The sequence below is a fragment of the Zea mays genome, chromosome 4 (assembly GCF_902167145.1).
Source record: "Zea mays cultivar B73 chromosome 4, Zm-B73-REFERENCE-NAM-5.0, whole genome shotgun sequence".
NCBI lineage: Eukaryota > Viridiplantae > Streptophyta > Magnoliopsida > Poales > Poaceae > Zea > Zea mays.
Window position 1 is genome coordinate 40,779,224 of NC_050099.1, and position 22,967 is coordinate 40,802,190.

General features: G+C 44.4%; 3 protein-coding genes across 9 annotated transcripts; 2 read left to right on the plus strand and 1 right to left on the minus strand.

Moving 5' to 3' along the window:
- Nucleotides 1-10,191: 10,191 nt before the first annotated feature.
- On the plus strand, nt 10,192-12,032 carry LOC100501513 (putative Rickettsia surface antigen family protein). Its single transcript, NM_001196215.1, has 4 exons — nt 10,192-10,373; nt 10,456-10,558; nt 10,678-10,821; nt 11,796-12,032. The coding sequence occupies exons 1-4, from the start codon at nt 10,209-10,211 to the stop codon at nt 11,807-11,809; spliced, it is 426 nt and encodes a 141-aa protein (NP_001183144.1). The 5' UTR covers nt 10,192-10,208; the 3' UTR covers nt 11,810-12,032.
- Nucleotides 12,033-12,333: 301 nt separating this feature from the next.
- LOC100282492 (MADS-box transcription factor 26) lies at nt 12,334-14,352 on the minus strand. Of its 6 annotated transcripts, none has more exons than XM_023302202.2 (7): nt 13,720-14,352; nt 13,543-13,627; nt 13,380-13,441; nt 13,181-13,283; nt 13,064-13,105; nt 12,932-12,973; nt 12,334-12,814 (listed from the first exon to the last, which is right to left on the minus strand). In XM_023302202.2, the coding sequence occupies exons 1-7, from the start codon at nt 13,899-13,901 to the stop codon at nt 12,803-12,805; spliced, it is 528 nt and encodes a 175-aa protein (XP_023157970.1). In that variant the 5' UTR covers nt 13,902-14,352; the 3' UTR covers nt 12,334-12,802. The 6 variants fall into 6 exon arrangements, with proteins under 6 accessions (XP_023157970.1, XP_008677251.1, XP_008677250.1 ...); XM_008679029.4 differs by having other exon boundaries at nt 12,334-12,783; nt 12,890-12,973; NM_001155401.2 differs by having other exon boundaries at nt 12,502-12,783; nt 13,720-14,102.
- A 2,629-nt stretch (nt 14,353-16,981) lies between these two features.
- LOC103653141 (uncharacterized) lies at nt 16,982-19,937 on the plus strand. Of its 2 annotated transcripts, none has more exons than XM_008680100.3 (2): nt 16,982-19,023; nt 19,377-19,937. In XM_008680100.3, the coding sequence occupies exons 1-2, from the start codon at nt 17,829-17,831 to the stop codon at nt 19,418-19,420; spliced, it is 1,239 nt and encodes a 412-aa protein (XP_008678322.2). In that variant the 5' UTR covers nt 16,982-17,828; the 3' UTR covers nt 19,421-19,937. The 2 variants fall into 2 exon arrangements, with proteins under 2 accessions (XP_008678322.2, XP_008678320.2); XM_008680098.3 differs by having other exon boundaries at nt 16,982-19,056; nt 19,377-19,934.
- Nucleotides 19,938-22,967: the final 3,030 nt, after the last annotated feature.

Genomic DNA, 22,967 nt, shown 5'->3' on the forward strand with positions numbered 1-22,967 from the left:
GGGAGTTGAAGTATTTCCTAGGATTTCAAGTAAAGCAACTCCAAGAGGGCACCTTCATTAGCCAAACAAAGTACACTCAAGACATTTTAAACAAGTTTGGAATGAAGGATGCCAAGCCCATCAAGACACCCATGGGAACTAATGGGCATCTCGACCTCGACACGGGAGGTAAGTCCGTGGATCAAAAGGTATACCGGTCAATGATAGGCTCCTTACTCTATTTATGTGCATCTCGACCGGATATTATGCTTTCCGTATGCATGTGTGCAAGATTCCAAGCCGACCCTAAGGAAGCTCACCTTACGGTCGTGAAACGAATCTTGAGATATTTGGCTTATACTCCTAAGTTTGGGCTTTGGTATCCTAGGGGATCCACATTTGATTTAATTGGTTATTCCGATGCCGATTGGGCGGGGTGCAAAATCAATAGGAAGAGCACATCGGGGACTTGCTAGTTCTTGGGAAGATCCTTGGTGTCTTGGGCTTCAAAGAAGCAAAATTCGGTCGCTCTTTCTACCGCCGAAGCCGAGTACATTGCCGCAGGCCATTGTTGCGCGCAATTGCTTTGGATGAGGCAAACCCTGCGGGACTACGGTTACAAATTAACCAAAGTCCCTTTGCTATGTGATAATGAGAGTGCAATCAAAATGGCCGACAATCCCGTCGAGCATAGCCGCACTAAGCACATAGCCATTCGGTATCATTTTCTTAGGGATCACCAACAAAAGGGAGATATCGAGATTTCATACATTAATACTAAAGATCAATTAGCCGATATCTTTACCAAGCCTCTTGATGAACAATCTTTTAACAAACTTAGGCATGAGCTCAATATTCTTGATTCTAGGAACTTCTTTTGTTAAATTGCACACATAGCTCACTTATATACCTTTGATCATGTCTCTTTCATATGCTATGACTAATGTGTTTTCAAGTCTATTTCAAACCAAGTCGTAGGTGTATTGAAAGGGAATTGGAGTCTTCGGCAAAGACAAAGGCTTCCACTCCGTAACTCATGCTTCGCCGTCGCTCCAAACCACTCTCCATCTTTGGGGAGAGAGCAAAAGGACTTCGCCCTTGGTATAATCTTAACTCATTCATTTATGACCAAAGGGAAGGGAAGTACTTCGAGGGCTCTAATGATTCTGTTTTTGGCGATTCATGCCAAAGGGGGAGAAAGTAAGAGCCCAAAGCAAAAGGACCGCACCACCACCAAATTCAAAAACTTAGTGTTGAATATTTTCAGTTGGTATCCTATTGTGTTCAAAAGGGGGAGAAAGTAGTATTTCAAAAAGGATATATCAAAACCCTCTTGAACACTAAGAGGAGGATCTCATTTAGGGGGAGTTTTGTTTAGTCAAAGGAAAAGCATTTGAAACAGGGGGAGAAAATTTCAGATCTTGAAAATGCTTTGCAAATCTTATTCATTTACCTTTGACTATTTGCAAAAGAACTTTGAAAAGGATTTACAAAAGAATTTGCAAAAACAAAACTCGTGGTGCAAGCGTGGTCCAAAATGTTATATAAGAAAGAAACAATCCATGCATATCTTGTAAATATTTATATTGGCTCAATTCCAAGCAACCTTTGCACTTACATTATGCAAACTAGTTCAATTATGCATTTCTATACTTGCTTTGGTTTGTGTTGGCATCAATCACCAAAAAGGGGGAGATTGAAAGGGAATTAGGCTTACACCTAGTTCCTAAATAATTTTGGTGGTTAAATTGCCCAACACAAATAATTGGACTAACTAGTTTGCCCAAGTGTATAGATTACACAGGTGTAAAAGGTTCACACTCAGCCAATAAAAAGATCAAGTTTTGGTTTCGACAAAGGAGCAAAGAGGCAACCGAAGGCCCTCTGGTCTGGGAGCACCGGACTGTCCGGTGTACACCGGACAGTGTCCGGTGCACCATGGGACAGTGTCCGGTGCACCAGAGGACTCCAACTCGAACTCGCCACCTTCGGGAATTTCCGGAGGCACTCGCGCTATAATTCACCGGTGTCCGGTGCGCCAAGGAGGAGTGGCCTCAGGAACTCGCCAGCTTCGGGAAACTCCAACGGCTAGTCCGCTATAATTCACCGGACATGTCCGGTGTGCACCGGACTGTCCGGTGCAACTCCGGAGCAACGGCTATCCGGCGCCAACGGCTACCTGCAGCGCAATTAATGCGCGCTCTGCGCGCGCAGAAGTCAAGCGCGCCCATACTGGCGCACCGGACAAGGAACAGTGCATGTCCGGTGTGCACCGGACATCCAGGCGGGCCCACAAGTCAGAAGCTCCAACGGTCAGAATCCAACGGCAATGATGACGTGGCGGGGGCACCGGACTGTCCGGTGCGCCATCGAACAGACAGCCTCCCAACAGCCACATTTGGTGGTTGGGGCTATAAATACCCCAACCACCCCACCATTCATTGCATCCAAGTTTTCCACTTCCCAACTACTACAAGAGCTCTAGCACTCAATTCTAGACACACCAAAGAGATCAAATCCTCTCCAAATTCCACATAACGCCATAGTGACTAGAGAGTGATTTGCTTGTGTTCTTTCGAGCTCTTGCGCTTGGATTGCTTTCTTCTTTCTTGATTCTTTCATTGCGATTAAACTCAGTTGTAATTGAGGCAAGAGACACCAAACTTGTGGTGGTCCTTGTAGGAACTTTGTGTTCCAAGTGATTGAGAAGAGAAAGCTCACTCGATCCGAGGGATCGTTTGAGAGAGGGAAGGGTTGAAAGAGACCCGGCCTTTGTGGCCTCCTCAACGGGGAGTAGGTTTGCGAGAACCGAACCTCGGTAAAACAAATCCGCGTGTCACACTCTTCATTTCCTTGCGATTTGTTTTGCGCCCTCTCTCGCGGACTCGTTTCTTTATCTCTAACGCTAACCCGGCTTGTAGTTGTGTTTATATTTGTAAATTTCAGTTTCGCCCTATTCACCCCCCCTCTAGGCGACTTTCAAGCATGATATATGGTAGAAGGTTCATTAATTTTCCTAGGAATATTAACACCATTTCTTCTAGGCACATTTCTACCATGCATACAGGAAGAACTAGAAGCAAACATAGCATAAGATTCAAAGCATCATAAGCATGTGAATCAAAGGCATCATAACTTCTATTTGCATTTCTAGCATGTCTCCTATCATGATACATAAAAGCATGGTTCTTTTTAGCACTACTAGCCATAGGGGCCTTCCCTTTCTCCTTGGCGGGGATGGGAGCCTTATGGCTTGTTAAGTTCTTGGCTTCCCTCTTGAAACCAAGTCCATCCTTAATTGAGGGGTGTCTACCAATCGTGTAGGCATCCCTTGCAAATTTTAACTTATCAAATTCACTTTTGCTAGTCTTAAGTTGGGCATTAAGACTAGCCACTTCATCATTCAATTTAGAAATTGAAACTAGGTGTTCACTACAAGCATCAACATTAAAATCTTTACACCTAGTGCAAACCACAACATGTTCTACACAAGATGTTGATTTATTAGCTATTTCTAACTTAGCATTCAAGTCATCGTTTATGCTTTTTAAACTAGAAATAGAGTCATGGCATGTAGACAATTCACAAGAAAGCATTTCATTCCTCTTTATTTCGAAAGCAAGGGATTTTTGAGCTTCTACAAACTTATCATGTTCATCATATAAGAGATCCTCTTGCTTTTCTAGCAATCTATTCTTATCATTCAAAGCATCAATCAATTCATTTATTTTATCTACCTTGGTTCTATCTAGACCCTTGAATAAGCATGAATAATCTATTTCATCATCATCACTAGACTCATCCTCACTTGAAGAAGCATAAGTACTAGTGTTACGAGCGCTTACCTTCTTTTCCCTTGCCATGAGGCAAGTGTGATGCTCGTTGGGGAAGAGGGATGACTTGTTGAAGGCAGTGGCGGCGAGTCCTTCGTTGTCAGAGTCGGACGACGAACAATCCGAGTCCCACTCCTTGCCAAGATGTGCCTCGCCTTTTGCCTTCTTATAGTTCCTTTTTCTCCCTCTTGTTCCCTTGTTCCTGGTCACTATCATTGTCGGGACAGTTAGCAATAAAATGACCAACCTTACCACATTTGAAGCATGAGCGCTTCCCCTTTGTCTTGGTCTTGCTTGGCTGCCCCTTGCGACCCTTTAGCGTCGTCTTGAAGCGCTTGATGATGAGGGCCATCTCTTCATCATTGAGCCCGGCCGCCTCAACTTGTGCCACCTTGCTAGGTAGCGCCTCCTTGCTCCTCGTTGCCTTGAGAGCAATGGGTTGAGGCTCATGGATTGGACCGTTCAACGCGTCGTCGACATATCTTGCCTCCTTGATCATCATTCGCCCGCTTACAAATTTCCCAAGAACTTCTTCGGGCGACATCTTGGTGTACCTAGGATTTTCACGGATATTGTTCACCAAATGTGGATCAAGTATAGTAAAGGACCTTAGCATTAGACGAACGACGTCGTGGTCCGTCCATCGTGTGCTTCCGTAGCTCCTTATCTTGTTGATAAGGGTCTTGAGCCGGTTGTATGTTTGGGTTGGCTCCTCTCCCCTGATCATTGCGAATCTTCCAAGCTCGCCCTCCACCAACTCCATTTTGGTGAGTAAGGTGACGTCGTTCCCCTCATGTGAGATCCTGAGGGTGTCCCAGATCTGCTTGGCATTGTCCAAGCCGTTCACCTTATGATACTCGTCCCTGCACAAGGAGGCTAACAACACAGTAGTAGCTTGTGCATTTCTATGAATCTGTTCATTGATAAACATAGGACTATCCGAGCTATCAAATTTCATTCCACTTTCCACAATCTCCCATATGCTCGGATGGAGAGAGAACAGGTGTCTACGCATTTTATGGCTCCAAAATCCGTAGTCCTCTCCATCAAAGTGAGGAGGTTTGCCAAGTGGAATGGAGAGCAAATGAGCATTTGTACTTTGCGGAATACGAGAGTAGTCAAAAGAAAAGTTCGAATTAATCGGTTTCCTTTTCTCGTAGTCGTTGTCGTCGTTGTCCTTTTGGGAAGAAGTGGACTCATCGCTGTCGTCGTAGTAGACGATCTCCTTGATGCGTCTTGTCTTCTTCTTCCCATCTTTGCGTTTGTGGCCCGAGCCCGAGTCGGTAGGCTTGTCATCCTTGGGCTCGTTGACGAATGACTCCTTCTCCTTGTCATTGATCACAATCCCCTTGCCCTTAGGATCCATCTCTTCGGGCGGTTAGTCCCTTTCTTGAAGAGAACGGCTCCGATACCAATTGAGAGCACCTAGAGGAGGGTGAATAGGTGATCCTATAAAACTTGAACTTAATGCCACAAAAACTTGGTTAAACGTTAGCACAGTATTGCCAAGTGGCTAGAGAGGAGTCTCAACAAAACACAATAACCACAAGAGATCAATCACAGAGATGGCACAGTGGTTTATCCCGTGGTTCGGCCAAGACCAACGCTTGCCTACTCCACGTTGTGGCGTCCCAACGGACGAGGGTTGCAATCAACCCCTCTCAAGCGGTCCAAAGACCCACTTGAATACCACGGTGTTTGCTTTTCTTTTCTATATCTCGTTCGCGAGGAATCTCCACAACTTGGAGTCTCTCGCCCTTACAAATATGTTCACAAAGAAGCACGGAGTAAGGGGGGAATTAGCAACTCACACAAGACACAAAGATCACAGCAAATACGCACACACAAGACCCAGACTTAAGCTCAAGAGACTAGCACACTAGAACAGAGCTCAAATCACTAGAATGTCGAACAAGTGCGCAAGAATGGAGTGTGAGTGATCAAGAGTGCTCAAGGAATGCTTGGTTCTCTCCTTCATGCGCCTAGGGGTCCCTTTTATAGCCCCAAGGCAGCTAGGAGCCGTTGAGAGCAATCAGGGAAGGCAATTCTTGCCTTCTGTCGCCTGGCGCACCGGACAGTCCGGTGCACCACCGGACACTGTCCGGTGCGGATTTCCTTCCTTATTTTGCGAAGCCGACCGTTGGCAGCCTTGGAGTCGTTGGTGCACCGGACACTGTCCAGTGCCCCCTCCCGACCGTTGGCTCGGCCACGTGTCCCGCGCGGATCGCGCAACCGACCGTTGGCCCGGCTGACCGTTGGCTCACCGGACAGTTCGGTGCACACCGGACAGTCCGGTGAATTATAGCCGTATGCCGTTAATTCCTTCCCGAGAGCGGCAAGTTCGCCTGAGCCAGCCTGGCACACCGGACACTGTCCGGTGCACCACCGGACAGTCCGGTGCACCCAGACCGAGCTGACTTTGGCTGAACAGAGCCATCTCATTTCCAATTCAATCTTTCCTGTTTCCAGCACTTAGACACAATACATTAGTCCATAAAACAATGTACTAAGTCTAGAAACATATCTTTTGACATGATTTGCACTTTGTACACCATATTGCATAGATCAAAACAAAAGCACTTGCGTTGGCACTCAATCACCAAAATACTTAGAAATGGCCCAAGGGCACATTTCCCTTTCAATAACAACAGATAATTATTTGTGGTGTTGCCAGCAGGGCAAACATTTCTCCTCATATTATATACCAAATTGTTCTATATAGCATTATTTCGATCTCTTCATTGTTCAGCAAAAAGAGAAGCTTTGGAATAGAACATACAAGGCCAAGAATTCATTTTATCTGGGAAAAATCATCTGATTCCTAAGCTTTCGACAAAGCAAATAGAGATAACTGCTTGGCAAGAGCGAAAGAAATACCAATATCCGTTTGGGACTAGTCTTCAACAACAGATAATATTGATCTCATACGAAGGAGTCATCAAGACAAGGGAGAATACATCTGGTCTCCATAAGATCTTCATATTTCTATCACAAATTACCATCACCAATAGCTTAATGGTCAAGAATTATGGATCTTCCGGCGCCAAGGACCAATGACATATTAATGCCAAATGCACTTCTAGCTCTGTGGTAATATGGGATTTCATGGCTATTTTTTACTCTTCTTACTCCTGGTAGATCATAGATATATTACGGTAAGCATTTCAAAGGGTGGAATTTAATGTAGTTTTGCTACATAAACTCCAGTATATGTTCATTTAGGACTGACCTTTACCATTTAGCTTAAAGCTATACCATACCAATCAAAGAAATATACAAAGTCAATTCAGTGACTATAAGTATTTACAATTCTAAGAGATGTATGCAACACAAGCATAGAGGTCCTAGATAGGACGAGTAAAGTGGTTCGACGGGAACACACAATGGTTTTTCACACAAACATTGTGAAAAAATTCTCAGAATTACCTTTCGATGTACTCGCAACTTCGTGTTGCTAAGGTACTAGCTATTTATCTCAAAGTTCGCTTCATGCCGTTCAGCGACAAATAGCAATGTGCCAACATCTGGTTGAGCAATGTATGACTGAGATTCTAGCATTTATTCATCTGATAAGGTCTTATTGCTTACTAATAAAATCCCAATTTGTGATGTTTTCTGCGCCAAAAAGGCTTTCATGCATTATATTTTATACCTTCGAGTTACTTCGAGTAAAACTTTATGCATGGGAAGAGAGCAGAGAATTAACTTATCTGTGTTTCATTGTATTTTGAATTAATTTCCTAGATTTAATATAGTTGTTATGACCACTTGGCGATATATATAAATATACGATGCCACACAACACAATCAAACAAAATATAGAGCCAAACAAAATTGTTTACGAAGGTTGCAAAATAATGTGACTTAAGGGGCTCCAATAACCCACCATAATCCACGCGAGTACAAGCTCTAGCGTATCTGACGTCAATGCGTGTGCGGCCATCAGGACTACGACAACACAACAAGCCTTCGTAACAAGCACAATAGACGCAATTGTGGCTCGGTAATTGGGGTACACGATAAATCCACGCAACATGTGCAACAGGCGCAATTGTGGCTCCGACAGACAGACAGTGCCTACAGGGTATGCAAAAAATACGCGACTCAGCGATGACGGTCTGACTCAACGGGAGCGATCCGATTAATGGAGAGCGCGACATAGCAATCACATGACGCAGCCAAGTTCGAACGACACAAATATTGCGTCGTGTTGCCAGGACGCAGTCAATATTCAGCTAATGCCATAACCCAACTAATTAAAAATGTAGTCTGATCGACGTGTCTCAGTACCCACTATATCATTTAATCGCTCAACGTGAGTCCAAAAGCTCAATGCAAAATAAATATTTAGAGGGATATGAAAATACGTAGCATAGCCTTCACATGCATTTTAATAATTTTCTGCTAATTATTTACTACGGGAAATAAAGGCAGAAATATAAACACAAAAAGTAATGCATGAACATAGCATATCATGTGTACATTTTTTCATATTTAAGGACGTATTTTTCTACTAATTATTTACGACAGGAAATAATTAAGGTAGAAATTTTAACATAAAAACATGCGTGTTAATTAAATGTACTAAAAATTTCAAGGAACAAATTCAGCCAGAACCTATTTTAAGTGCAACAATTATAACATAAATTATCGAAGAAATTAATTCTACGTGAAACGATAAAAAATAGTGAATGGTATGAATTGCATTGCCTTTTTTCTTTTATTCTTAACAAACCACCTTTCTAGGAGTATTTGACCGAGCTCCTTCGCTAGGGAAAAAATCATTTCTGTTACTACCGAGGCTTTCCCGGTAGACGTCTTTATCCTTAACGCCTGGCGTGTGAATCATATGTAGAATGGCTAAAGCCATCACACCAGCGGCGGGACGAGCACCGTTGAGTTTTAAGATAGGCATGCAAAACCCTGGATTCATGCGCACCAATAGCCGTGACACGATAGGGAGCGTTTTTTTAACTGAGAAAAAATGGATGAGGAGCTCCTCTCGGCCACGAGTCCATGACTCCAAGCCAGGAAGAAGGACGTGACCATCGCGCTCGGCAGGCGGTAACCCATGAACGTCTCGCGAGTTTTTTTCAACCGCAGAAAGTTCCATACCACTTTTTTTTAATCTTTTTCGAGGAACGAATGAAGAACAATAGATCTATCCTACTTAAAAATGCATACCATGTTTGCGTAGAGGGCAAATCGAAGACTGTCGCGTAGGACAGTTCGGTTAGGCCGGTGACCTGCCGACTTGATGGAAAGTTGATGCAGATCTGATCGAGCAGCAACGTCGAGGTAGAGCGTGCTGATAACGTGTTGAGAATTACGTTACCACGGATCACCAGATCCGCTCCCTTCCCTCCCGTCAGCAGTAGAGGCGCAAGAAGATGTAGAGAACCCGTCTCCCTTCCCATAAGCACGACAGAGGAAACACACGACACACTGGATATATGGTTGGGCCTCTGACCTCTTTCTGATCTCTATTCCATATGAGGGGTACATGTTCTATATATAGAGACACGATAACCCTCAGAACTATATTTGGTATTTGTCCACATAACCCTTCATTAGGATTTCTCAACAAAAACAATCAATATTGTGATCTTGACGTTTTATTTGGGCGATGATGAAGTTTGCTCGAGTATAGATAAGAGGAGATCCAACTTAGTGTCGTTGTAGCCATCAAACTTTTGAAGCTTATTATTAGCTACAGAAATCCTATAAAATTATGCTTTTTAGTTTTCTATATTAACTCGGCCTTTTGAAGTTTTTGGAATTTTCAAAAGCTAAACTAAAAAGCTAGTCGATTTCTTGAGGGTGCGTATGATTTGGCTTTTGGCTTTGACTTGTACTCCCTAAAAGACAAAAGTCAAACCAAATGGCTGAATCTGGAAAACAACTTTTTTCTAAAAGCCGATTTTTTTGTAGTGTAAAACTGAAAGCACTTCTTGACCTGCTTTTAGCAGCTTTCAAGTGGAACTGTGAAAATATATATGAAAGAATTTTTAGTGGCTTTGGGTAATTTCCACGAAACGATTTTTAGTTTTTTAGCAGTTTATAAGTCATAACAGCTTTTTTTATAGCTCACAGCTTTTTTCACGATCACATCCCAACCAAACAGACCCTGAGATTGTGACTTTGTGAGTGACTTTCATGGTGAGCCCAAAAAAATTCAACACAACAGGAGACTAGCACGCAGCTGCCGCTGGTACATGGATGCCCGTGCACTGTCAAGTGTCAACTTGCGTTCAGCCCATGGAGGAACATTCCAGTCCGGTCCATCCGGGCCCACTTGTCATCTGACTCAGTGTGTGTGAGTGGGCTACTAGGCGTCTTCCACTCTTCCTCTCCTTTCCAGACCCCAGAGCCAGAGATCAACCACCTGCGGCGGCGATGGGGATCGGTGAGCACTTCGAGGGCGTGAAGCAGCACTGGGCGAGCAACTTCGCCTTCCTCGACTACTACAAGAAGGTCTACGGCCGCGCCGAGCCCCTCCCCAAGTGGTCCGACGCCGACGTCGACGAGTTCATCGCCTCCGACCCGGTCTACGGGCCCCAGGTCGGCGCTCCCATCCGTTCGCCTCCTCCCCCTTCCTCCTCGTCGCCTCTCGTATGACTGACCACCGACGCGGTTTCCGCAGCTCAAGGCCCTGCGGGAGTCGAGGAAGTTTGCGCTCGCCGGGGCCTTCGCCGGCGCCGCCCACCTCGGCGGCGTCGCGCTCAAGTACTCCAAGGCGCCGCACGGTACGACCCACGGGGCGCCATTGCAGCTACCAGATCGGTTGTGCCAGGCCGTTTATGTTTTGTTGCTGTTGCTCATCGTCGGCATTTGTGGGTGGGTGCCTGTGATTGATTGACTGCAGGCGTCGTGCTGGCGACCGGGTTCGGGGCGATCACGGGCGCCGTGCTGGGGTCCGAGGTGGCGGAGCACTGGTACCAGCTCTACAAGATGGACAAGCAGGGGGCCAACCTTAGGTTCATCTACTGGTGGGAGGACAAGGTCTCAGGTCCGTCCTGTCCCCCGTGCCATCTTGTCCTCTCTGACGATCCAGTTCCTGTTTAGTGTACGTGGTTAATTCTGGTGAGGATGTCATGTCCTACTTGCAATTGCGGATTACAATGTTGAAATGATGATGTGGTCGTGTCAGTTTCAGCGCGAGTAGCACACAGCTAATCTTACCTTGTGATATACTATGCAAATTCCGTGAGACACTAAGCTGGACTATCAAGTGCCAAAGACTGCTTCCTGCAGTGCAAATTGTTGGATAGATATATAAATTTGTGTTCAGTACATACATAATTGCCTCTAATGTAGTCCTTGCTTTCAAAAGTTTCTGCTTGAAGTTTATGATGACGAGTGTAACCAGTGGTGCTGGACAAGGCATTAAAACACCTCCTATGTAGGTTGTTGCCATTAGTTGCTTAGGCTTCTGATAGTTTTTTGCTCGTGTGTTTCTTTCCCGTGTGTGGTGCTGTTAGTATCGTACTAAGGTGCCAGGTGGCCTAGGGGAGTTGGTTCTGCCTCTTCTTTGGTTCTTTTATCTCTGATTAATTAAGGAAACAACAATTGATTTGTGGGTTAAGATTGATTATGTTTATGATTCTCCTTCGAGTGAATTTATAATATTAAAGTATAGGATGCAGTTCTGTCATTTTCAGCGTGAGTTCACTTGCCAATACACACGATTGAAATCAAGCAACTGCATGATTCTGGTACATTAGTTTTTCAGGTTTGTATTATCCTTTTTTAGGTCATCCTACATATTGATTCTGGTTTTACCCATGTAATGGCACGATAGGGGATTACAACTGTTAAAACTATTAAAAGTACAGGGTGGAGCTGTGTTAGCTTCAGCGCGTTTCTACTTGTTAATACAGTTGATTGCAGTAGGCTCTCTCTAGCAGTTTTTCCTTTTTGGTGTACATGATTGGGGATTTCTTGTTTGTTCTAATTCTTCCTTTTTTTCCCTTCCATGAACAGGACAGAAGAGCTGAACCATGTTGAATTGAATGATGCCTATTTGAGCATTCCAGTTTGACAAAAACATTGATGTCTATTATCTGTAATCCTTATTGTTTTGTTTTGTTTCCTAGTTTTTCTCTAATAAGGTGCGTATCGGTTGTGGAAACCAACTGGACGATGTATTTTTCATCTCTGTCAGTAGTGACATTTATCCTTAGTACTTACAATGTTTATGGTCAATCTGGTGCAAACAGCAAATCCTCTCCGTTTTCAAGGTATGGTTTCTCAAACTACTATTTTCCTGTCAGTAGTTATAACCTCAGAAATAAGAATACCATGATCATGTTGCAATTATTGTTGTATCTGTTTCTTATATAAGGCTATGTATGTACTGTCATTGCCCCTTGGGTAGACGTGTACTCAACTGCACGGATGTTGCAATTATATAAGGCTATGTATGATTTTTTATTTAAATGTATCACCTTGATCTCTGTAAGCTGAAACTATGTGTCCATAGTTTTAAACCTATTGGCCCGATAGATTTAATGCTTAGAAATGAACACAAACATAGATATATTTCCGTTGATAAGGAAGAAATAGCACATCATCAGATCTCCTCAATAGACAATATTTCTTCATTCTGGAGAAGTAAAAGGCACGACGACACAATACCAGGGGCACTCCTGAAGGGCTTATCTAAGGCCTACATGATACGAATAATCGAATATGATACACCAAAGCAGCAGAACAACCAACCCATTACAGACTTTATTGACTGTATGTATTACACACTAGTAGTAATCAACAGAAGGAGCCCCCAGGCTGTTTGTTATTACGGTCAGAAGGAGTAGCCCATCTCTGAACCCCTACAGCTAGAATAGCCACTCAGTACAGTCAGTGGGTTACTACTGATCACCTCTTCTACCAGTGGGACTGTGCTAAAACGCCCATTCTGCTGGTCCGCTACCACCATGCCTACGTCAAGCAAACTACTCTGCTCTACTATCTGCATCAGGTTCATAGCGTCAGTACAAGACCTGAACGAAGTTCATAGCTCAGAGTGAACTGACAGAAATCTGACAGTTGCTTATCATGATGTATAGGAATGAAACCTGAAGTTTGTACCACAGAGTGAGCTGACAGTTGGAAAATACCTTTTCCTGGAGAATCTCGTTGGCAGCTTTCAACATGCCTTCCTGCGTACACGCAGACACTTTTAGTGAGGTAAATGGGTGCTGAAAGCCTCGGGTCTTCGTAGAGTTAATATGTACAGGGTTTTGACATGCCTTGCTTTTCAGTGCTTGGATCTCTTGAGCCATTATCTGCATCTGGTAGGCAGGGTACAGTTTTAGCGAAGCCTGAAACATTTTTTTTTAAAAAGATGCATTTGGCTGGTGAATTACCTTTGCAGAGCGGGTGTTGTACATCCATATCTCCAAGTACCTCTCTAGGGCGTTCAGTTCGTCAACATTCATGTGCTCGTTCGCCCTGTTCCCGTAGATGTACCTACCCAAAACAATGCTTCCTTGTCAGAATTGTTTTCTTTTTCTTCTGAAGCAGGTTGATTTCCTCAGTCAAAGCTGTGAGTAACAAACAATTTACCTCAGTCCCTTCTGAAGCAGGTTGATTTCCTGTTGCAGCACCGTGGTTTCATGTTTGGGGTCCTGGCAGACATGGACATGGCCAAAGCTTTTAGGAAGGCAGGGGAGAGCAGAGGACATGATGCCGGCCGGCAAGTTGGGAGGGGTGGGCTACCGCTACTGACCATCCTGTTGTGCCTGCCGCAGCCGTCGGTCGTCGCTTCTCCGGCGCTGGCAGCTTTGTACCTCTCGATCAGCTCCTCCATGGTCCTGCACGCACGCACCGCCAGCTCAATCATCATCATCGGCCAGCAGACTAGCAGAGCAGAGCACATGCATGCAATGCATGTTGGACGGCGTACCCGGTGGTGGCGAGGTCGTAGAGCTTGCCGTGCGCAGAGAAGACGATGATGCCGACGCTGGCGTCGCAGAGGACGGAGAGCTCCCGGGCCTTCTTGAGCAGCCCCGCGCGGCGCTTGCAGAATGTCACCTGCCGGTGCACCGGGTTCTCGACGCGCCGAAGCTGCACCTTGCCCCGCGCCATGGACGGTCGGTGCCGGCGGTGGATCGGTGTCAGATTGGCTAGTAAGTAGTAACTCTGGTGAACTAGAGCTGGCGGGGGCGGCAGCAGCAGCAGAAGAAGCTTGTCTCGTCTTCCCCGATCGATCCCTGCACTCAACCTCCCACTAGTTTGGACTAGCTTCGAGGTTGGCGAGGGTATCCTTCCCTTTGTGCGGCTATGTCCTCTCTCTCTTGTTGCTCAGCCACCACAGGCCCCTGGTGCATATATATGGCCTGGCCAACCAGCAGCTCTGCCTACAGGCTAGTCCCATGGATTGATGGAAGAAGAATAATCAAATCCCATACGAATCTCTTGCCTGCTTTACACCTGTTGCCATTTAACGTTTGTTTGGCTCGCATCAGGGCATGCACGCACCTAAAATTCTCCTTTTCAAAACAAAAAAAAACAAATGTCTGAAAAATTCTCATGTCTTTTTGCGCTGTCTCTCTCTCTCTCACAGCAGCCATGCTGACTGCTGTATGCATGCACTCGTGGCGGATGCATACCGGTATGATGGCACAGTTTGATGAATGGAGTCAACTCGTGGCCGATAAAGAGAAGAGAGAGAGAGAGAGAGAGAGTTCAAGTCAAGATGCGTGGCAAACGTTTGCGGATGATGAGTGGCAGTGGCTAGTAATTTTTCTTGTTCCCCTAGCCTGTTGGAATTTTTCTTGTTCTAGGTTTCTGGTTCCTGATGATGATAACCAAGCCAATTGATCATGTACATCAAGGCTTCACATCTGATTCTACCTGGGAATGGGATATATACATACCTGCAATCTGCTGCATTCTTCTCTTTTATAATATGGCATATTATTAGATGGACCTTCCTGCAATCTGCTGCATTCTTCTCTTTTATAATATGGCATATTATTAGATGGACCTTCTTTTACTTAACATAACCGACTACTTACAGCTCTTCTAAGAGTAACTTCAAAGAGATTAGCCAAATCGTTTTGTAAAAGTAAATATGGCTATTATTAGAAGAAAAAAGGACTTCAATAGACTTTGTAATTGTCTTTTTAAATTTAGTAGCTCTCTATGCCTCCACATTCACTCTTTATTTTTGGACAGCATGCTTCACTCGCCGTCTTTATTGTTGGTTTACAGAGTCGGTTGAATTAGCCCTTACTCTCTCTTTTCTTAAAATCTATTTTAGAGATTAGTTAAATCAGTAAATTTGACTAAAACTTTTTAGCTAATCTCTTAGAGCTGCTCTAAGTATACTATAATGTATATGTTTTTTCACAGCCTCTAAAACAAAACTATGTTACAAGAATATAATTTTAGGTACATAGGGTGCCAAAAGCCACTTAACTCCTTTTCATTTCTACTCTATTTTCCTGTCTACCAATACTCGCTTCGCCGCTTGCTTTACGACTACATGTCTGGTTACAAAGATGGCTAGCTTTGCTAGGGTTCGTCGAAAACCTGGTGCCCAACAATTGGGTGTCACGTCAACAACCCTTCATCCCTTCTTTTAATTTCACTCCCTTTCGCTGGAGGGGGAGCATCTCTATCCCTAACAACAATTTGCAGTTTTAAAACCCATGCCTGCCCTCTTCTCATTGCTCTCTCTCTCTCTCTCTCTCAGAATTTGCACTGCTTGACCCACTGGGAAAAACGGCTGTACTGCATTCATTCATGCTACTCACTGGATTAGTTAGTGGATTGGAGAACCAGAACCAGAAGCAGAACCAGAGAGAGTGAGCTCAAGAATATATGAACTAATGCCGGATTGGCAGCCATCTTCTTTTCTTCTTGGACTTGAAGCTATCTTTTCATTGTGTGAGAGAGAGTGCCTTGCTCGTGAAAACGACGTTTCCTCGTCTAAAATACATCCCGACAAAAGATGCGTATGTACTCCCTCCGAATGACGCCGTTGATTTTTTTTAAAAAAAACTTTAACCACTCTTCTTATTTAAAAAAATAATAAGTTATTATTTATTTTTTTTGTGATTTGTTTTATCACTTAAAGTAGCTTCTGGCCGCTAGAAGCTGATGTGAATTGCCAAACGTCCAGCTTTTCAGCTCATATTTGTGAGAATTGCTTTGGTGAAAGCCGTCCAAAATCAACGTGAAAACAAAAACATCGAGTTATCGCGATAGTACGAATCCGTCGATTTCTATATCTTAAACCTTCTATAGATTCATTCATCTTTCTTCGCATGTAATCCTCACGATACTCATATTTTAAAAGTTTGTTAGAAAAAAAACTGAAATAAACATGCCCATAATCTCGTTACGATGGATTGGAGATCTAACGATACTCATTTTACTCATAGACATATTCTTAGAAAAGTTTGTCAGAAAAAAACTGAAATAAACATGCCCATAATCTCGTTACGATGGATTGGAGATCTATCACGAGGCTTCCGATTGTTTGTGCAGTTTTCAGCTTGAGGGACACACAGAAATTACAAGAAACCAGCACGAATCCAGATGCCAGCCGAGATTCATCACTGAAATGCGCTGCGCAGCCTGGAGAGGATGGGTCTGTGGGAGTGGAGACATCTCCTTGTGGGGATGCTACATGCTAGTACTATGTAGCTAGTGCTTTGGGGCATAAAGTATGAACTGATTCCAGTTAGCTTTCGCGTAATGGAAGGAAAAGACGAAACCCAGTGGAGAGTGAGTGAGCTTATTGGACGCCCTTAAAAGACACGTCCTTGGCATTGTTCAGTGGCTAAGTTAATCTAAAGATTTTTCTTTTAGGGCTAGTTTGGGACCCTGTTTTCCCAATGGATTTCCATTTTTCCAAGGGAAATTAGTTCATTTTCCCTTGAAAAAATTGGAATCCCTTTAGAAAACGGTGTTACCAAACTGGCTCTTATGTGTTAAAACTGTTATGGCGGCGGCTAGAGTCGAGAGAGCCAGCCGAAATCCAAAAAATTAATAGAGAAGAGTTTTTCTCCTTTTCTCTTAATAAAGAACTTACGCTCCAGCGTATGATCAGGAGAAATATTTTCCTTTATATTTAGTAGGGTCTCTCTCTGTCTCCAAAAATTAGTCAGCCAGGGAATATAACATTGGCTATCCAGTCTTCTTCAACAAAAAAGAAGAACACTGCCAGATTAGTCTTATTATTATACACGAAACTGCCACAGAGAACAAGACTGAGCTCCAGCCAATCATATTATGTAACTGTTGTTGGAATTAGAACATTTGTAAGGGTCCTTTGTGCATAATGCAGATAAAAAAGGTGTGTGTGTGCTGGGGGGAGCGACACACGAAATTAACACAGCAAACAACATGGTATCGAGCTAGGGTTTGTTGCTTCCTCCTGCTGGCGCCGCCGCCGGCCGTCACCTGAAGCTCCGCCGCGCCGTCATCCTCTTCCTGCCTGCTGTCCCGCCGCCGCCGGCCGTCATCCTCCTCCTACCTGCTGTCCCGCCGCCGCCAGCTGTCACCTGCAGCTCCGCCGCGCTGTCACCCGCATTCCGTGCCCGCGCGCGCTCTGCGTCTGCCGCGCGCTGCCTCCTGTCCGCGGCCGCGCTGGGCGGTGCTGCCATGCTGCTGCTCACGCGGAGGCTCTTTGCCACCACGGATTCAGAAGCAGCGGCAGGAACCGCGTAGTGGCCACCGCGGAAGCCATCGCCGTGGCCTGAGCTCGGTCGGGGTGCGACGGGTCGAGCTCGGGAGTGTACGACCGCGGGGAGAGGTGGAGGGTAGCTTACTTCAGCCACACCGGCTGCGGTACAGCACAGCGGAGGGCGAGGACGTCAGGCAGGTCCTCCCTGGTTCAGCCCTGCAGTGTTTGTTCATCCGGCGGTGGAAGAAGAAGTGCTGCTGCCGGGGGAGTGGGCTGCTGCTACGATTAGTGGAGGTGGTGCTGCTACAGAGGTTGGAGGTTCTACTGATTGAGAGAAGGGAAGGAAGCCTGGTTCGTCTTAGTGTTTGCAGGCATTGATGATGATGAGTTCAGAGGAGACTGAAGCAAAAAGGTTGGAAGAAGAGGCTGAAAAAAGGGCAATGATTCATGGTGACAAGAAAGAAGAGGATCCACTAATCACAAAAAGTGAGATGAGAAATGAGATGAGGAGTATGATTCAGGAACTCATGGGACTAGGTATGATTGGTCCCAAGACTTTGCCTATCTCATCTGAATTGAAATTGGAACTCGTTCCAAATGATGTGAAGCTAGAAGGGAGCAAGAATTACTTGAGTTGGTCTAGGAGAGTCCGAGTGCTCTTAGGAGGTAAAGGAGTGGAGCACTATCTGGAAGAGGGTTGTGTTGAACCTGTTGATAGGCTCAGCCCTGAATGGAGAGTTTGGTATACCACCAACTCAGTTATTGTGGCATGGTTGTTAGCATCCATGTCTTCGTCTGTAAGTAAGATGGTTGAAGCCATGCGCACTGCTACACAAATTTGGAAGACCTTGAGCAATATGTATTCAAGAAAAGGGAATGTGATGATGATGATGGAGATCCAAAGTAAGGCAGATGCGGTGAAACAGACTGGGAGACCAGTGGAACAATATGCTAGTGAACTTCAGTACTTGTGGGGAGAACTAGATCACTACGCTCCTCTGCAAATGATTTGTCCTCAGGATGCACAGGTTGTCCACAAGTGGGTAGAGGACAGGAGAGTGACTCACTTTCTAAAGAATCTGGATTCGGAGTTTGAGAGCAGGAGAGCTGCCTTTTGTCACCAAGAGAGTCTTCCTACCATGGATGAGGCGGTGTCAGCAATGATTAATGAGGAAAGCAGGCTCCGGGTAATGACAGCTAGTGATCCTGTGAAATCAGCCTACACTGCAACTGATGATAGAGACTGTTATAATTGTGGTGAGAAGGGACACTTGAGCTATAATTGTCCTCATCCTCGTGGCAGTGGTGAACGAGGTGGTGGAACTCGTGGAGCCACTCGTAGTACCTATGGAAGAGGTCGTGGAGGCTATGGAAGGGGGCGTGGTGGCCGTGCCAGGGGTAGAGGTCGTGGTGGCCCTCGTGTTAATGTTGCGGTCACTGAAGACACTCCCTCAATCACCCTGACTGGGGAACAAGCTAAACGGTGGGAAGAATGGCATAAGGAAAAAGAATCTGAGTGTCCAACCAGCACTCCTCTTGGTTCTGTGGCAACTACATCCACCCAACACTTCGGTAACTTTGCCAACTACGCCCATTCGGGCGCAGGTACTCAGGCTCAAGCCTTTGCATCTTCATGTAGAAGTCATAGAGATTGGATAATAGATTCAGGAGCATCTAGACATGTCACAGGACTAATTGACTCTTTTAAAACATACTCTCATTCTATTCATCCTGAAACTGTCCAAATTGCTGATGGTACATCCCAACTCATTCATGGTGTAGGGTCTATAGAGTGTACACCATCCATTAATCTATCATCAGTCTTACATGTCCCATCATTCCCAGTCAATCTCCTTTCTGTCAGTTCAATCATCGATCAATTTAAGTGTCTAGCTATATTTGATGAACAATCATGTGTTTTTCAGGAGAAGAGAACTGGGAAGAGGATTGGGACTGGAGTCAGGCGTAATGGGCTATGGTTCATCAGTCAAGAGGAGCAAGCTTTGTCAGCAACAACAGAAGGAAATAAAAGGGAAATCATGTTGCTACATCGTCGATTAGGACATGTACCTTTTGAGAGCTTGAGTAAATTGTACCCTGAATCCTTTAAGGGAATGGAGAAAGGAACTCTTGTGTGTGATGCATGTGAGCTTGCCAAGCACACCAGATCTACTTACCCTAGTATTGGACTTCGTAGCAGTGATCCGTTTATGTTAATACATTCTGATGTTTGGGGTCCTTGCTCGATTACATCTGTGAGTGGTTTTAAATGGTTTGTCACATTTATTGATTGCTATTCTCGCATGACATGGATATATATGTTGAAGCACAAGAATGAGGTACTTCGATGTTTCAAGAATTTCTACAACCTGGTCACTAATCAGTTTAATGCCAAGATTCAAATCCTTCGCACTGATAATGGAACTGAGTATGTGAACAATGAGTTTATCTCATTCATTTCAGATCAAGGTATTATTCATCAAACCACATGTCCTGGTACACCTTCTCAGAATGGTGTGGCTGAGAGAAAGAATCGACACCTGTTAGAAGTGGCAAGGTCTCTGATGTTTCAAATGAATGTGCCTAAGTATCTCTGGAGTGAGGCAGTGATGACAGCTGCATATCTGATCAATCGCATGCCATCTAGGGTACTGGGTATGAGGTCACCCGCTGAAGTCCTATTGGAACAACGAGAGTTTAAAGTCCCACCTAGAGTTTTTGGTTGTGTTTGCTTTGTGCATGACCATCGACCTTCAGTGGGTAAATTGGATCCTCAAGCCGTTAAGTGTGTATTTGTTGGTTATGCATCTACACAAAAGGGATACAAGTGTTGGGACCCTATTAGGAGAAGGTTATTTGTAAGCATGGATGTTACTTTCCGTGAATTTGAACCATACTATTCAAACAAGTGTGATCTTGATCACTTCTTTGATGAGTTCTCTTCAGTCAATGAAAGTGATTATAGAGAGGGTGGAAGTGACTCTAAAGGAGATAATAGTACACAAGAAGAGGCAATTGTTGGAAGAATCCCATCTCTTGCAGATGAGACTAATGGTTCCAAGGAAAGGAATGAGGTTCATGATGACAATGAAGTGGTAGTCGTTGGGACAATTCCATGCCTAAGAGACTACACAGGAGGGAATCAAGATAGAGAAGTAAGGATAGATGATATGAAGACTAATGAGAAACAAGTAATAGTGTATCAAAGAAGGCGGTATAAAAACCAGGGGGAGCAATTCATGCAGCCAGAGCCCCAATCACCTGCATCTCCAGTCCTAGATCTCTCCTCAGGTCTCTCTCCATCAAGCTCCTCGCCTCTACCTAAAATGGGTAATACTACTCCTTCTCCTGAACATGTTGATTTACCCCTTGCACAACGTAGGGATCATAGAATCAATGCCGGCAAACCTCCATCTCGCTTTGGCTTTGAGTACGATATAGCTAACTACATGTCATACTGTCATGTGTCGCCTGCATATAGAACCTTCATCGCATCCCTGCAGACTGTGTCCATCCCGAAAGATTGGAGATGTGCAAAACAGAATCCAAGGTGGAAGAAGGCTATGGAAGAAGAATTACATGCCCTCATGAGGAACAAAACATGGGAACTTGCTCTGCTCCCAGAAGGGAAGAAGGTTGTGGGTTGTAAGTGGATCTTCACTGTAAAACAGACCCCTGAGGGCAAGATAGACAGGTACAAAGCAAGACTGGTTGCAAAAGGATACAGTCAAACATATGGGATTGACTATGATGAGACTTTTGCACCCGTGGCGAAGATGGGCACTGTTAGAACTTTGATCTCATGTGCAGTTAATTTTGGATGGCCCCTTCACCAACTAGATGTGAAAAATGCATTTCTTCATGGTGACTTACAGGAAGAGGTCTATATGGAAATTCCACCTGGGTTTGCGAATGAACAAACTGTTGGGAAAGTGTGCAAACTTAAAAAGTCGCTCTATGGCCTGAAGCAGTCACCACGTGCATGGTTCGACAGGTTTAGACGTGTTGTTTGTGGTATGGGGTATTCCCAATGTAATGCTGACCATACAGTCTTCTTCAAGCACAAGGGGTCATCTATCACTATATTGGCTGTTTATGTTGATGATATTGTGATCACTGGAGATGATGTGGAAGAAATCAAGTGGTTGAAGGAGAAGCTAGGGAAAGCATTTGAGATAAAGGATCTGGGACCACTTCGGTATTTCCTTGGAATTGAAATTGCTCGATCATCGAAGGGAATTGTTCTTTCCCAACGAAAGTATGTCCTTGACTTGTTGACAGAAACTGGAATGTTGGGGTGTCGTCCATGTTGCTCTCCTATTGACAAAAATCACCAGATTCATGCTGAGTTAGGGGATCCTGTCAACATAGAGACATATCAAAGATTGGTTGGGCGATTGATCTATTTGTGCCACACAAGACCTGATATATGCTATGCAGTAAGTGTGGTGAGCAGGTATATGCATGATCCTAGGACAGGACATATGGATGTTGTTTATCGCATCTTGAGATACTTGAAGGGAACTCCTGGGAGAGGATTGTGGTTTAAAAGGAACAAGCACATGAACTTGGAAGGGTATTGTGATGCCGATTGGGCAAGTAGTAGAGATGACCGAAGATCTACATCTGGATATTGTGTGTTTGTTGGAGGTAATCTTGTCTCATGGCGAAGCAAGAAGCAAGCAGTGGTGGCTAGGTCAACTGCAGAAGCTGAATATAGGGCAATGGCATTAAGCATATGTGAGATGATGTGGCTGAAGCGTCTATTAGGGGAGTTGAAAGTGTTGAGGAATGGAACTATGAGACTCCACTGTGATAATGTTGCTGCAATAAATATTGCAAACAATCCAGTTCAGTTTGAGCGCACTAAGCATGTGGAGATTGACAAGTTCTTTATCAAGGAGAAGATAGATATTGGGGTATTAAGATTAGAGCACATCAATTCTTGTAATCAATTAGCTGATTGCCTCACGAAAGGTTTAGGCCCAAGTGAGAACGAGTCAATATGTAACAAGATGGGCATGGTTGATATCTTCTGCCCATCTTGAGGGGGAGTGTTGTTGGAATTAGAACATTTGTAAGGGTCCTTTGTGCATAATGCAGATAAAAAAGGTGTGTGTGTGCTGGGGGGAGCGACACACGAAATTAACACAGCAAACAACAGTAACATCACCATATTAAAGCAGGTTTTCAAATCTATTACACATATCTTCAAAGCAGAGCTCATGGTTTCGTGGCAACAGAGTGATGTTTATATATATATATATTTTCTAGCTGTATCAGATGCTAAAAACCTGTGCCAATCATAACAGCTGCATTAGAGCTCATTCATAACTAATAAGATGCCTAGCCGCACAAGACAATCCAATTAATTAATTAACGAATTCTTGGAAGATTCTTATGGACTGTGAGGTCCTAATATAATGGAACATCTAGCTTATGAAACAACAATATCACACCCGAACCTGGAAGCTTTACTCTCCGTTTTTTCTTCTTCTTCTTCCTCCGATTGATTT